The 16,338-nt window shown below is 41.8% G+C and overlaps 1 protein-coding gene and 1 long non-coding RNA gene across 3 annotated transcripts in view; one reads left to right on the top strand and one right to left on the bottom strand.

The window, feature by feature from the left end:
* NBAS (NBAS subunit of NRZ tethering complex) overlaps positions 1-16,338 on the top strand; it is a 1,050,553-nt gene that overhangs the window by 179,141 nt on the left and 855,074 nt on the right. For both annotated transcript variants that reach the window (XM_077488811.1, XM_077488809.1), the window contains exons 17-19: positions 5,319-5,470; positions 13,495-13,632; positions 14,128-14,206. In XM_077488811.1, the coding sequence (XP_077344937.1) occupies positions 5,319-5,470; positions 13,495-13,632; positions 14,128-14,206 (369 nt within the window). The remainder of the gene's footprint in view (positions 1-5,318; positions 5,471-13,494; positions 13,633-14,127; positions 14,207-16,338) is intronic.
* Positions 1-16,338, bottom strand: part of LOC143988895 (uncharacterized) — a 48,721-nt gene that overhangs the window by 30,056 nt on the left and 2,327 nt on the right. The window lies entirely within an intron of this gene.

Below are 16,338 nucleotides of genomic sequence, written 5' to 3'. Positions count from 1 at the left end.
TCAATAGAGACCAAATGTCATTAACGTAACTTGACTCAATACTCTGAGCAGCCTAAATGATAAAAACAACATATTTTTTAGTCCTTTATTTAAAGGGAGCTCATTCGTTTATATACTAGCATTCTCTTTGCAAAGTGAACATCCTTTACTCCTTTAGTAAATCAACCCCAGTGAGCTGTCACTTTGTTGCTTGCTTTGTGCTTTTCATTTTCATTTTCCCACAAGCACAAGCTGTAGACTAAATGCTTTTAGATAACGCCAGTTTTTCATAATTATATAAATATATTTTCCAATTGTGTTAAGATGGGTAATCACATTTGAATACATTTAATGCTGGTCCATTATTTCATTAGTTGCTGTGTGAATAAAAATGTCATTAGATTTAAGACTTTTACTGTATTTTGCTGCTCATATGCTAGATTGCTGAAACTTTCATAGGAGTTTACTTTGGGGTCATACCAAGTTGAGGGTTTTAGGCTTTAAGGCTAGGTTCACATTGCAGCGATGCGAGAACGCCGCGAATCCGCGGTGGGTTCCCGCATCGCATGCCTCCCGGCAGCAGTTCACACTGCCCTATGCGAACTGCTGGGAGTGTCAGTGAAACGTTAATGACACCCCCAGATCAGTTCGCATATCGCAGTGCGATCTGCAAACTCGGACAGGAATCGGATCGCATGGTGTGAACATCCATGCTGCTGCGGACCAAAAAAAGGGTCCTGTGCGAGTTTGGGGCGGGTGCGATGCAAATTCAGCCATACTATCTGTATGGCTGAACTCGCGTCGCACAGAGATCGGATGTGATTTGCACTGTGCGAATCACATCCGGTTCTCGTAGCCACAGCAGTGTGAACCCAGCCTTAAGCGGGAAAGAAAATTGCTCAATTCTCCCATCAACACAGGCACCCCTCCCATGGAGCTATTGTGGTGTTTTTGCGGGGGGGGGGGGGTGCAGCTTGTCCACACATGGTTCAAATCCTGGCCAGTCTCTGCTGAACCGCCCAAGATTTGAACCTTCCAAAGACATCTTTAGTATAATAAATAGGGATGAGCTCAGGCGTGTTCGCATGGTCCACGTGCTGAGCCCGCCAGGAAGTCGGCGCAGCTCTGCGCTATTCACAGGCAGTGAGACATTTCCCCGATGTGCGGCTGCAGAGATTGGGCAATGTCTCACTGCCTGTGATTAGCGCAGGCCTGCGCCGACTTCCTGGCTCAGCACGTGGACCATGTGAACACGCCTGAGCTCATCCCTAATAATGAACAGCTTTACACACAAAGCTATACTCCATAACAACCCTATCAGGGTAATTATTCGGATTATTTATTTAAAAAAAAAAAATGGACTGCTGCAGGCTAGTGAACTTGTGCCTTACATTTACTTTTTCCCCTGCTTTGATCTTTGTTAAAGTATATCAAAAGCTAACTTTTTTCATTTTGGACGGAGAAGAGAAGGGTTAAAACCTCTATTAGTTATTTTTTTGTTTTGTTTTAGGTTTTATTTTCATGGTCGGTGTCACTGTTAGTTAAATTTCCTCTCTCTATATTTCCTGGAGACTTTTTCACTGGGACTGAAATTAAGGGCATAATCAATAATATTGAGTTGTCATTGGAACAAGAATAAAAGGGGACATTTTCCTTGGAGGGGTAGTTCTAATGAAAACTGTCTGAGAGGAAATTTACTTTATAAAATATAATTATAAATTAAGATATTTTTTTTTTTGTTTTGGATGGCTTTGAACCTTTCAATAAACAGAATTGTGTGTTGGAAATAGAATTGCAGTTGCAGCTGAGATTAGAGCGATTTTAATCTCTTAGCATCCCAGGTGGACCAGCAAAAGCTGAAATACCATGTCATTGAAGCTTTACACTTTATCTTGATATGAACCCCCCCGTTCCCTTCAAAAAAGGTGGATTCCCCTCTGGAGAGACCTTTACTGTAACTCTAATGCTCCTACTTACTTTAAGAAGATTGTTTTATATGTCATTGATTCCCTGATGGTGCTTTTAAAAAGTGTGAACCTGGCTGTTGGCATTTTTGGTAGAGCTAAGTCCAAATCTCTGTGAGATCTTTACATCTCCAGTAATACAGTTGCCAGCTCCTGAGTCTCCCTTGTTCACTTTCTGCATGGCTGCCTTGACCTTAACCACCATGATGTACTTTTTTGTTAGTTCTCAGGATTTACTCTGCTTACTCTTGTTTATTCCCTTTACTAGCCTAAAGGATGGGTATCCAATGTAATTTGGAAAAACATTTTCTAGTCGAATAACAAACAAACAACAAAAAATTGGGCACCCCCTAGCTCTACATTATACCTTGGACACTCGTACAAGCCTTGTACTATGATGATACCAGTTCATATGTATTTTAGTACATTGCTTTAGTAAAAACAAGCAGATCAATTCACGAATCTCAGTACGGTAGTTTCCACTTAGGTTGGTGGTCAGTGCTGTGGTGCCCCTGAAGTTGGTTGTTAGTGATATACTGCCCCCTTATGTTGGCAGTGTAATACTACTTAGGTTGGTTACCAGTGATGTTGTGCCCTCATACTTTAGTGGTCAGTGGGAGAAGCACCCTCTTAGTGAATGGCAAGAAGAATACCATTTACATTTATGGTCAGTGGGAGGAAGAATGCCCCTTACATTGGTAGTAGGATGGAGAATTCCACTTAAATTGGTGGTCAGTTGAAAGAATGCCTCTTAAGATGGTGGTAAGTAGGAGGCAGAATGCCCCTTACATTGGTGATCAGTTTGAAGAATTCCTCTTATGTTGGTGGTGAGTGGGAGGTGGAGGGGGAATTCCACTTACATCTTGGTCAGTAGAAAGAATGCCCCTTTCATTGATCAGTGGGAGGAATAATGGTGCTTACATTGGTGATCAGTGGGAAAAAGATAGCTCTTTTCATTGGTGATAAGTGGCAAGAATGTCTCTTTACGTTGGTGGTAAGTGGGAAGAATGTCCCTTACATTGGTGGTCAGTGGTAAGAATGGTGCTTACATTGGTGATCAGTGGGAAAGAGAATGCCCCTTTCATCGATGTTCTGTGGTAAGAAAAGTACTTACATTGGTGATCTGTGAGAAAAAGAATACTCTCTTCATTGATGATCAGTGGGAAGAATGGCCATTAGGTTGGTGATCAGTGAGAAGAACGGCCCTTGCATTGGTGATCAGTGGGAAAAAGAATGCCCCTTACGTTGTTGGTCAATGGGTAGAATGCTACTTAAATTGATTGTCAGTGGGAGGAAGTCTGTTTCCTATATTGATAGTCAATGGAAAGAAAGGGAAATAATTTCACCCTACTGACTGCAAAGCTTCACTGATATCTATTATTTTACCTTAGTGACACAAGAGGAGCTACTGCACTGGTGCTGTACTGATGGCTCTCTCAAGTGATCTAATGCCCCAGTTGGGATAGCTGTTCCTCCCTAAGCAGTTACAGGAACAATCCGTTCCAAAATATCACAAAATGAAATGACATTGCCAAGCTTTCGGGACTGAGCATGCCCAAACTGCCCAATAGATTATCAGCGTTCCAATAACCATAAATGGGCTGTATACAATAAATGGGCTGTATACACTGACAGGAATGCTTACACTTGTATTTATACATTTTTATTATTCACTGGAACAGATAATTAGCATAACAAATTGCAGTTTATATTTTTTATAACCAATTCACTGCTTCAACAAAAGACCCTAATTATGTCAATGACATAATGAGTGTAGCTGTACTTCCTTGCAAACTTTGATTATTTTGATAATCCCCTTTGAAACAAAAAAGCACAAAACATCCCTGCATAATATTATTATCATTTAATTTTGTTTCCTACCTATTATTTAAAATTTTTATGATGTTCAGGTAATTTTTTTTCTGACCTTGTGCAGAATTAATTTCAGCAAATGTATTCATTTTTTCTTTATGATTATCTTTCTTCCTATTTATAACAGGCTAATGACGGCAGCATAATTAGCTTATACAAATCAACTAGGAAGAAATAATAGGTTTACAAATTCTCTGCATAAAGAATAGATTAGTGTTATCAAGTGTTTTTAACCCCCACCGCACTGTGCAGCCACGGGGACTGAGGCATATGGTCTGTGCATTTTATAGAGACATGTCATTCATATTAATCATCCAGAAGGTCTTTCCGTTGCGGAGAGCCAGAATTTTGTAGCATTTTGTTGTTGTTTGTGCTGGTCGTATACAGCTGAAGCAGCCATTTGTGTTAGACACAAACTGCATCAGAGACTTTTATAACGGACCTAATTCTCAAATTCACTCTTCACATGAATCCATAGGCCATGTCCGCATTAGCCTAATCAATACTTATTCGTTTTTTATTTTTGCTGTGTATAAAACAATGGCTGTTCCTAAAGCCTGCACAAATAAGATCTCTGCATAGAGGAGATATTGTGAGTGTTTCACATCATTAGAGCCTGCCTAGCATCTGTTGATTTTAATCAGGCAGACATTACACTCAATTCTTTAACATATAATGCTTGTCATTTACTAGAACAATCATTATTTTGACAGAAACAGCTGAAAATAATGATTGCATTTGCAAATGACACATGCATGATAGTTTAGTGACTTGATTATCCTGTCTGGTAGACTTGTAGAGAGGTAAGAGGATTAGCAGGGCACAGTCAGAAAGCAGTGGCTTTGTATGTAATGAATACTCCTAGGTACATACCAGAGGTAATGCACTATGGGTGCAGGCACAGGTGAATGCAGGTTTTAAGCTGAGCACAAGTTAGTGCAGGCATTTAGTTTGCATATAGTTGAGTGCTAGCTTTTAAGCTGATCATAGGCAGGTGCAGATTTTTAAGCTAAGCACAGGTGAGTGCCATTTTTTAAGGTGAGCATAGATAGGTGCAGACCAGAGAACTGAGAATAGGTGATCGTGGGCTTGTAAGCAGAGCATAGGTGAGCAACGGCTAGAGGGCTGAGAACAATTAAATGCAGGACAATGAGGTAAATGCGGGCTAGTGAGCTGGGCACAAAGAAATGCAGATTAGAGAGCTGGGCAATGGTAGGTGCAGGCAGTGAGCCGCCTGGCTTAGATTAATTCAGGCTAATGAGCTGGGCACTGGTGAGTGCAGGTCAGTGAGCTTGACTTGGATAAATGCATGCTAATAAGCTAGCAACAGGTGAATGCAGGTTTGTGAGCCAGACACAAGTGAGCGACAGGCTTGTGAGCTGGGCACTGACTTGCGAACTGGTCTCAGGAAAGTTCAGCCAATGAGCTGGGCACAGGTCAATGCAACTTTGCCGTCACAGCAATTTATTACTGAAGGTTCACTTTCTGTGTTTTTAATTCCAGAGTAAGATTAAGAAGCGGTCCTGGGTTCTACACGAATGTCTTGAACGGGTTCCTGAAAATGTGGATGCCGCTAAGGAACTGCTAATGTTTGGCTTGAAGGGAACAGATCTGGAGGCCATGATTGCTATTGGAAAAGGGGAAGATGGCGGAAGGTATATAAGGTTGCAGTGTGTTGCGTTTATCAGTGTATACACATGTGAATAAATTGGACACCATAGCAAATTTCCTCTCAAAAGCGTAAAGTGGTTGTAAAGTCAAAAGGTGTTTTTTTTTTTAATGTATTCTATGCATTAAGATAAAAAGCCTTCTGTGTGCAGCAGCCCCCCTCACCTCCCCTATTACTTACCTGAGCTCCCTCTCTATCCCACAATGTTGCACGAGACACTTGGCTGTTCGGCACTCCCCTCATTGGCTGAGACAGCAGTGCTGTGCCATTGGCATCAGTTGCTGTCAAAGTCAGCCAATGCGGAGAGAAAGGGATAGGGGTTGGGCCTCAGATCTGTGTCTGAATGGACACAGAAAGCTGTGGCTCGGCTCGGGTGCCCCCATAGCAAGCTGCTTTAAAGTGGTTGTAAACCCTTACAACCAACTTTGATCTACAGGTAAGCCTAGATTAAGGCTTACCTGTAGGTCCAAGAAATATCTTCTAAACCTACACGGTTTAGGAGTTATTTGCCGAAAGACAGGCACCTCTGTCTACGGCGCGCAGGCGCACTGAGTGCGCCGCCGTCAACGGCGATATGCCGCGAGTGGCGGCTCCCGTGTGCATGCATGGGAGTGACGTCATTGCGGCTTTGCCGAATGACAGCGGCGGAGAAGCGAGACCCACCGAGAAGATGGATGCGCCGGACTACAGGGGACAGCGGTGACTTTGCTGGCTCCTGTGTCAGGTAAGTGACACATAATGGACTACTATGCGATGCATAGTAGTCCATTATGCTTTACCTTTGCAGGGAATGAAAGTGGAACTATACTCATCAGGGTTTACTTCCTCTTTAACTGCCTAATGTTAAGCCTGTTAATTAAACCGCCTAGAGCAAAGCATCGCAGGCTTTTACGTAATCAAAGTTTCGCCAAGCATTGGAAGGAAAAGGCTGGAAGCATACATTGGTGGATTTGCTTCTGGTAGGTGACGCTCAGGACATCCGTCCAGTGGATCCAACAAGCGCTTGCGACCCTCCCTGAATAAGGGTGGTCCCTGGCTTTCTGGAAAGCCTCTTGCCTTACTGTGGTGACAGGGTTCATGTGGTCAAGCATTTGATCCATGTTCCATATTCCACAAGGGATCTCTCTCACTGAATTCAAACCATCTATTAACTTTTTCACGTGCACGATTATTTGATTGTACTATTTTGCACTTTTTACGTCACTGGAAATCACAGTTTAATGTGTTGATCTTTGCATTATGTCGCCTTTATATGGAATATTGTATAGCAGTCACAGCTAATTTTTGCACATTTGCATTTTACACTATTTGGTACACACATATTTCTATCATTTTGATAGTCTAATTTATAGCGCTGCACTTTATTTTTCTCAGTGAGTTATGCCGCGTACACACGAGCGGACTGTATGGCGTACTTAGTTCGTCATACAATCCGACGGACAGTCCGTCGTACTTTCTACTGAACGGACTTGACCACACACGGATACCCAAACAGTCCGTCGAAAGCTTGCGCGATGACGTGTACAGCACGTACGATGGGACTAGAAATAGGAAGTCCAATACACAGCAAAGCACCCTTCCGCTGTGTAAATCCTTTCTGGGCATGCGCCATTCTTAGTCTGTCGAACTAGCATACTGACGAGCGGATTGTCCGCTGAAACCAAAGTACGACGGACAGAATTTCGAAAAATCCGAAATTCTTAGTACGCCGGACTGCACGCTGAAAAAGTCCGCTGAAGCCCACACACGAGCGGACTGTCCGCTGAAATGTGTTTTGACGGACTAAGTACGCCATACAGTCCGCCCGTGTGTACGCGGCATTAGAGGTGTTGACTTGGCCTACAAATTCTACCGATCTTAGACTTTTGTAGTCCATGTAGAGCCCAGTATGAGGAAGGGAGAAACAACACTAACACCAAGTCAAATTCAGCTATTTTCACTGCTGGAATTTACAAAAAATAATAATTAAATTATGTAATAATGCACAGCTACAATAATTTGTGTATTTTTTATCTACCCGGAGTTCAGCTTTAAGATTGTGTACTTTAGGTGCACAATTTTATTTTTATTTTTTTAGACTAAAAAAATTGGGATAGTATGTGGGTTGAGAAATAAACATTATAGGGGTCATTTACTAAAGGCAAATCCATTTTGCACTACAAGTGCAAAGTGCACTTGAAATTACACTGAAAGTGCACTTGGAAGTGCAGTCGCTGTAGATCCGAGGGGGACATGCAAGGAATATAAAAAACTGAATTTTAGCACATGATTGGATAATAAAATCAGCAGAGCTTCCCCTCATTTCAGATCTACCCCTCAGATTTACAGCGACTGCACTTCCAAGTGCCCTTCCAGTGCAATTTCACGTGCCCTTTGCAATTGTAGTTTGCACTTATAGTGCAAAGTGGATTTGCCTTTCGTAAATAACCTCCCATGGGTTTTGAAGCAAAATAGACCTCCTGTCATAGTCGAATATATAATACAAAGGTTTTAAGCTCAATTCACACTTGTCATCGACTTTGGACACTAAATATACTTATATTAAAGTAGTTCTGAAGTCCAAAGGTTTTTTTTTTTTCACCCTAATACGTTCTCTGTATCATGTAAAAACTTTACCTACACATCCCCATCCCTACACACTTGCCTGACTCCTGTCGCCACTGCAGCATCGATTTTTCGGCGACACGCGTTGTGCAATTTGGTTTGCATGATTATAGCGGCAGAATCACATCGTGATTTTATGTGCCATTAAAATGAATGACACCTGAACACGTGATTTGACATTTTAACAAGTTTTGAAATTGTGGGCAGAATCACGTTGATTCCATTCTTGATTCAAAATGCCTGTGTGTACTGAGCCTTACGTCTCACACAGCCCATTCACAAAGTGCCAAGCAACTCGCGCATGTGCAGTAGGAAACGGGCAGTGAAGCTGCAAGGCTCCACTGCCTGTTTCCCTTAGTTAGAATGGTGGAGCCGGTGTCACATCACATTTGGCTACCCTTCATATTTTGCTACCTGCACGGCCTCGCTACACTCAGCATTATTATAATTGAACTCTGTCCACGTAGATGGTGGGGCTTGAACCTGGGACTCAGGGGTGGAACGCATATGGCTGCGTCACACATGTGCAGTCCAGCGGGTAGCCAAATGTGATGGGTCCCCTTATGTGATGAAACACAGGCCGACATTGCGGGCTTGCTGGACAGGTAAGTGCCCTTATTAAAATTCAGCAGCTACAGTGTTTGTAGTTGCTGACCTTTTTTTTTTTTTTTTTTTTTTTTTTTTAAATGGCCGGGCCTCCACTTTAACATTTTTTTAAAGTGATACTAAAGTCACTTTTTTTTATTATTTTAAAAATAACAATACTTACCTAGTGGTTTTGCCCAGATCCTCCTCCTCTTAGGTCCCTCACCCATGCTCCTGGCCCCTCCCTATGGGGGCACCCGAGCTGAGCCACTGCTCAGTGTTATCAGTCAAACACGGAGCTGCAGTTCGGCTCCACCCCCTCTCCTCATTGGCTCACTGACTTTGATGGCAGCAGGAGCCAATGTCTCAACCAATAAGAAGGGGGCATCCCAGGCAGCCTTGACTCTCATGCATCATTGCTGGATCGAGATGGCACTCAGGTTTTTATCTGCATTAAGATAAAAAAAAAAAGTCTTCTGACTTTAGAACCACGTTATGTTTTACTATGTGAATGAGAACATGTAACAAATATAAAGTAGGTGTTATCCCAGTTTGGCTGCTAAAGCTTAGCAGCAAAGAGCTTTGTGGGTGTTTAACATCATTTATGACTGCGGATAGCTTTTTGCTTTGCATTAGACAGATCCAGTCTAGTAAACTTGCAATTAGATAAGAGCATTCACAAGGACATAGGATAAATGTAGCTGTTCCAAGTACATATTTGATTAAAAACTGTAAATAAAAAATATATCATATAAATAAATCATTGGCACACTTTGAAAAAAAGATAGTTACTCGAGTTTATATCTAAAATATTCTTAAAAAGACTACCCCTTTAGCACTTTGTGGATGCCAGAACACGAGCACAACATGAGTCTTTCATTTCTGTCTGTGGTAAGCTGGAGATTTTAAATAACAAAGCCTGAGTATGTTTTCATTTTTCAAGCACGCCGTGTGCCACAAGTGACACCTCTCCAGAGATAACAGCAGAACTTTTGGCTGCCGGTGTCGCTTTCACATTTGCATATCTGTACACAAATGGCAACAGTTGACTCGCGTATCGTATCCTCTGATTAATGATCTCTAGCTTAAGACACCACTCTGAAGTGCCTTATTCCTTAACATGTTAATGCATGCGTAAAATCATTTACCAATCTTCAATCTTGCCCATTCTAATTATCCTTTTTCCTATCTGATGGTTATGGTAATTAGCACACTTCAGTAAAATGTTGTGTAATAATATACAGTCTCTTGAGCGCTTTGATTTGGAGCAATGTATTATCATTACAGCGGGCACTTTCCCAATGCCGTCTCAGTTCCTCCTCCACTCCCCTGTTGCTTTTTGATAACCACTTAAAGTGTGGGTTTTAATGCATAATATATGCAGCTGCGCTTTAGTGGAGATAGCCTGTGTCTAAGTGGAGGGGCCAACTGCCTCTTTGCTGCAACACTCTGCTCCAGAAATCAGACTTACAGAGAGTTTTAAAGGAGAGAAAAACAACAAAGTTTTTAAATTCATGGGTTTTGTAGTTGGAATAAGGCTGATATTACCAGGGACATTTCTAGCTTATATAAAATTTGTTTTCCATCGAAAAAATTGTATAAACTACCTCTTTGTAATGTATCTTCTGAAAAAGTGGACATTTCCTTGCCTAAAACATAATTTAACAATACTGTTCATGTGAAGGTCTCTCTTGATGCAAGCAAGTATTGATTATTAATGTCCTTGTGGAGTCCTTAGGATTCCAGACTAGCTATACACAGATCCTCAACCTCTCTTTAAGCTGAGCTTGAGCCCTGCCCATCCTTGCATTGAGACTCATTTTTGTTATTCATCTGTCAGTTCCTGTAGAGCAGCTGTGGTCGACTTCCTTTATATGGGGGCCCCCAGTGCTGGCCCCAACATCACCAAATGGCTGTGCATAAACCTCATTGACTATTAGGTGTTAGAGACAGCAGACACACAACAGGATATAGTCAAAGACTAATGGTGTGATACAAGCAGTTGTCAGAGACTGTAGACATGATACAAGAGGTCGTCAGAGATTGTAGACATGATATAAGAGATGGTCAGAGATTGTAGACCTGATACAAGAAATGGTCAGAGATAGCATACATGATACAAAAGATGATCAGTAGTAGATGGAAGACATGATACAAAAGTTGGTCAGAGACTGCAGACATGATACAGGAGATAGCCAGAGGTGGCAGCCATGATACAAGAGATTGTCTGGCAGACATGATACAAGAGTTGGTCAGAGACTGCAGACAAGATACAAAAGATGGTCAGGGAATGCAAACATATGATATAAGAGATGGTCAGAGACTGCAGGCAGGATGCAGGATAAAAAGTATGTCAAGGGTGCTCAGAATGTCAGGACCAGGCATATAGTGTCTTTATTGGACGGACAAAGTTGTCTTCAAACACTTAGGGCTGCACTCAAAGAGGGGAGCAATCTCTAATAGAAAACATATGAAACTAAATATGTGCCTCTAAGTGCAGAATTAAAACTTTTAATATCCCCAAACAAGATTACAAACACTTACAGAATCAAGGATAAGAGGAGGCATAACATGGATGTATGAAGCAGGTGATCCGGTATCAGGAGCTTTGCAGGGATAACGATATGCAGCAGCAGAAGGTCCCAGAATAACCAGCAGGTGAACACCCCATGCTCAGGGAACACTGGTGAAGCAATCACGCTGTCTGAGTCAGCCTGGAGCATGAATCCCGGAAATGACGTCAGCGGGAGGGGGCGGCAACCAGCATGGACCGCAAACAGGAAATAGATCATCAAAATGGGACGCGTTTTGGAACTACTGATTGGTTCCTTCTTCAAGCCAATGAAGGTCATTGGATTGATTGGCCTGATGCCGGATCACCTGCTTCATACATCTATGTTATGCCTCCTCTTATTCTTGATTCTGTAAGTGTTTTTAATCTTGTTTAGGGATATTAAAAGTATTAATTCTGCACTTAGAGGCGCCTTTTTTTCAGGCATGATGCAGGAGACTTTAGAGTACATACTATGAGAGTTTTTGGAGACTGGGGACTTGCTTCAAGAGATAGTCATAGACTGAGGACTTATTACATTAGGCTGCTAGAAAACATTGCTATAAGGGGAATAGGTAAACACAGATTTGTGTTTGCAGAAGCCTCCAGGCGGAAGGTTGGGCACCAAAGCTTTTAAGTTGCGGTTCACACTTGTGCGATGAGAGAATCAGCACGATTCCTGTGTGGGTTCCCGCATCACACCCGACTCACCGGCTGCTGACATCTGCGAACTGCTGCGGCTGTCAATGTAAAGTTAATGACACCCCAGATCGAATCGCATTTCAAACTGAAATGGTGCAGGAATTTGATTGCATAGGTGTAAACACCCAATGCGTTCTGTTTCCAGTGGCGTCCAAAAAAAAGAGTCCTGCACCATTTTGGTGCAAATGCGATAGGATTTCAGCTTACATTTTGTATGGCTGAATTTGCTTCGCATAGACACTGCATGTGATCTGCATAGCAATGAGGTGCGAATCACATGCAATGTCTGTGATCGCACAAGTGTGACCCCGGCCTAAAGGCCAATGGAGGCTTTGATGATTCCGATTACTAGATAATTTGGTAAGTAGTGTATTAGTCACTGTTTTTGCATTTTTGGATGCAAGGTATTACTCTGCAAAATTCCTGCATTTCCCACTGGCAATTGCTTCATTTGAGGGCAATGGTCCTCCAAAGTCTGCTGAGAAACAGATACTTCCGGAATGGTTGATTTCCATGGTCCACTGCAGCTCTCACTGGTTCCTCCTGTTGACCTCATTGTCATTACTGTCTCCTGTAGTGCCATGAAAGTTAGTAGAAGGAACCAGTGTAAGAAGCAGGAGGCAAAGAAAATAACAATCCTGGAAGTGTCAATTTACTATTCTTATGTATTGAAATGGTGTGGAAAGTGGGAAAAGTTAGTATGTGCACCTTTCTTTTGCTTTTATTAACATTTGGATATTTTCTGATACACTCATTTATATTAAAGAATTAATGGTACAGAACAACTGGTTACCCACACAAGGGTTATTTTGATGAGAAAGCAGAAAATAATCGAATGGGGCGAAAGCTAATATTATGACCTTGCGGTGCAGGCCGTGGGTCTGCAAAGGAGACTTTTATATTGTGGAGAAACAAGGTTCGGCAAAGGTGCAAGAGAACAAAGCTAAGAAAAAATAAATATAATAAAAGGCGGGGGGTGAATGGAGAAGGGAAAAGAGATGGAGGAGATCATATTTGGATATTTTAAATACATTAGTAGGTTGCTTTAAAGCGGAGTTAAACTTACCTGGTCTTCAACAGTCACCGCCCCTCACTGGCACTGGCATTTTCTTATGGGTGTTGATCTTTGATCCTCTTAAGTTGCCAGCGTCGGAAGATGTCACTCTAGTGCATGCACAGGAGTAAGTCAACCCGCCACAATGAAACAATGCTGTCAGTGACCTGCCCATACAGGTAGGTGTATTTTATTGCAGAAGAGACATTTCATGTCTCTATTGCAATTAAGAGCCTTCCTGCTCAAGGTTTGTGACAGCGGAACTTTTCATTCCGCTTTAAGTGCCTTAATGAAAAATGTCTGTGTTTACAGAACACATTACCCCAAATGTGTCAGAGAAGTAACCATATCCTTCTCTGCCTATTCTATATGACTCCCTGCAGGCTCAAGGAGAGAGAGAGAGTGTGAAAGCAAACATTCTCTGACGTGCTTTCTTTTTCAAAGCAGCTCAATGCAATGAATTGTGTGCCCTTTGTTTTTTTACTTATGACTGGTGTGTTTGACTTTTTCCCAGATTCATCATACCAGGAGACATTGACATTGATGATGTAGCATATGAAGACTTCCTTTCTCCAGAAGAAGAAGCAGAACACAAAAAAGAGAAAGAAAACCAGAGGAGGGAAAGCCTTCTTCAGCTGGTAGACTTTGACAAGTGAGTGCACTATTTTTTTTTATTGCTAATACAAACACTGGGCATTATTCAAGTGATGTGAGTTAATTGGCAGTCGAGTTAGGTACCATCCTGGGATGCATCGTCAAGGCTATTTATGTAAAAACACGTAGTTTACTCCATATGTACAGTTTATGCAAAACCCTGAGAAAGAGGGCCTAATTGAAAGAGCAGGGCTCTTTGTGACATACTGTAGATTCTCTTTAACACCCAACTCCACTGAAAACGTTGAATTTAGTTTTAGGCCTTATGGTTGCGGATGATTTGTGTGCCAGAATCTTCTACCGCTTTTAGAGTCTGCAAAAATATTTTATTTATAAAATCTTTTTAGTATATATTCTAGATTGCGTCAATTAAAAATAGCTGGGGATTGGTTTCAAGACATTTTAAAAGTAAACTAAACTCATAAACTCTACAAATGTTTTTAAAGAACACACTTTGTTCTTAGTAATTCATTTCAGATATTTTTCCTCACAGCTTAACCCTTGAACAGAAAGAGATCTGCCGTTGTAGGCTAAAGCTGCTGACGTATCTGGATCGTCTGTCTACCTATGAGGTAAGAAATGTGGCCCCAAGTACTATGGCTAAAATGAAAGTGTGTAAAGGTTTGAGTACCAACCTGTGCAGGTGGTTGTAAGAAACATTCATAAAGTAGTCAGTCAAAAAATGCAACCAGTGGCTGGCATGGAGCTATAATAAAATAATTGTGGTTAAGCCAGATTGCTTGAGGAATATAGTGTTCCCTTCATCAAGGCCTGCCAAAAAAAAACAATGCAATATTCGTCAAAACGTGAAAAATAAATTAAAAATCCAGTAAACGATTATAATTTGCTATAAAATAGGGGAAAAATTAAACCATGTGTTTTACACATCGCCTCGTTTCACACTACGAACCGCATGTGATTTGCACAGGAACCACACCACATTCCTTTTCAATTCACATGTGAGTCACTGTGATTCAGTTTGAGCCCATTCATTTTGAATGGGCTCAAATTGTTTTGTACAGGCACCAATTTTGGAACTGTATTGCAACCGGATGCATGTTACCTTTGTACCCTGTGATCTGGTGCGGGCAAATGCACTGCGTCTACAACATCGTTAACTTTGCACTGACACAGATCACGAGGGCACTGTGGTTTGAATGGGGTGCGGGAAACGCGTACGTTTCCCACATCTCGTTAGTGTGAACCTAGATTAAAAGTTTGTTCACATTAGCTGCACACTAAAATGGGGAGATAATAGATCACTGACAATGGTTAAATGCCTGGAGAGTGATGTCACCTATAGACTTAGAATGGCTCATCCATTGTTGGCTCTCTCACCTCTCCCCTGAAGCCAGCTTCTGGGAGCTGATCACATGACTAGCTTTTGCTTCGAATAGGTAAGTATAAGTATCTTCCTTCTGCAGGGTAGGTAGTATAGGTCAACAAAAAAAGAAAAAAGGAAAAGGATTGTACACCCACACAGTTACCTCTTATAAAAAATGTATTCATATTTGTTTGATAAAAATAAATTTTTTATGGCAGTAGCCATGTGGGTATACAATCCTTTTCCTTTCCTCTCTTTTTGTTGATTATGCAATGCTGGTTACACCCTACCCATATGTAAATGTGGGGGCACCTCTTTATTTAGGCACCATTTTTGTTTGGATTCCCTAGACCAGAGGCCTCCAAACTATGGCCCTCCAGTTCTTCAGGAACTACTTCAGGAATTCCCATCATGCATACTCATGTCTGTGGATGTGAGAGTTTTACAACAGCTGGAAGGCCGTAGTTTGGAGATCCCTGCCCTAGACCATATTCTTGTGTACAGCGGTAGAGTATATGTGTTAGAAGGGAGTGGGAGCAATTTTCAGCTTAGTTCTAGCCTGGACTTCCACTTCAAAGTAAAATGATAAGTTCTTATCTGTAGGTTTGTTCTGGGTCACAGAAAACAATCCCAATTTTGTTTCGCTATCTACACAAATGTATGTGAAATCGATATTACAAAAATAAAAATAAATTTCTTTTGGTGGATACATAAACAATACAATCTTCAAACTGTTCATTAAATATAAAAGGTGAGAGCCGTGTTATATTAGGTTTCTCTCCAATGTTTCAAATCTGAACAGTGCCACCGTATTTGATTTACTGTAAATTTTATTGTATTCTGTGAAATTAAAAAAATTCAAATTACAAAATATAAAAGCGGAAACTGTATTAAGGTGATGCATACTAGTTATAGCCATCCTTTCACTTTAAAGCGGAGGTCCACCCTAAAGTGGACCTTCCGCTCATTGGAATCCTCCCCCCCTCCGGCGCCACAATTGGCACCTTTCAGGGGGGAGGGGGGTGCAGGTAACTGTACAGTACAGGTATCTGCACCCACTTCCGAGATAGCTCTCTGCGGAAAGGGGCGTAGATTACGCCCCTTTCCGAAAGTCCCCCCGCTGCCTGCTGGGAAACACACAGATCCCAGAGGCAGCGGGTCCATCCTTATTGCGCAGCGCGACTCGCGCATGCGCAGTAGGGAACCCGGGAAATGAAGCCGAAAGGCTCCACTTCCTGATTCCCATACCCAAGATGGCGGCGGCAGCACCCGAGAGACGATCGAGAGATCGGCTTCGGGTGCCGACATCGTGGGCGCGCTGGACAGGTAAGTGTAACTATTTTAAAAGTCAGCAGCTGCAGTATTTGTAGCTGCTGGCTT

This window comes from Lithobates pipiens, unplaced genomic scaffold (genome assembly GCF_037356315.1).
Source record: "Lithobates pipiens isolate NorthernLeopardFrog02 unplaced genomic scaffold, aLitPip1_a1.2 Scaffold_18, whole genome shotgun sequence".
Taxonomy (NCBI): Eukaryota; Metazoa; Chordata; class Amphibia; order Anura; family Ranidae; genus Lithobates; species Lithobates pipiens.
This window is presented reverse-complemented; position numbering and strand designations above follow the sequence as displayed.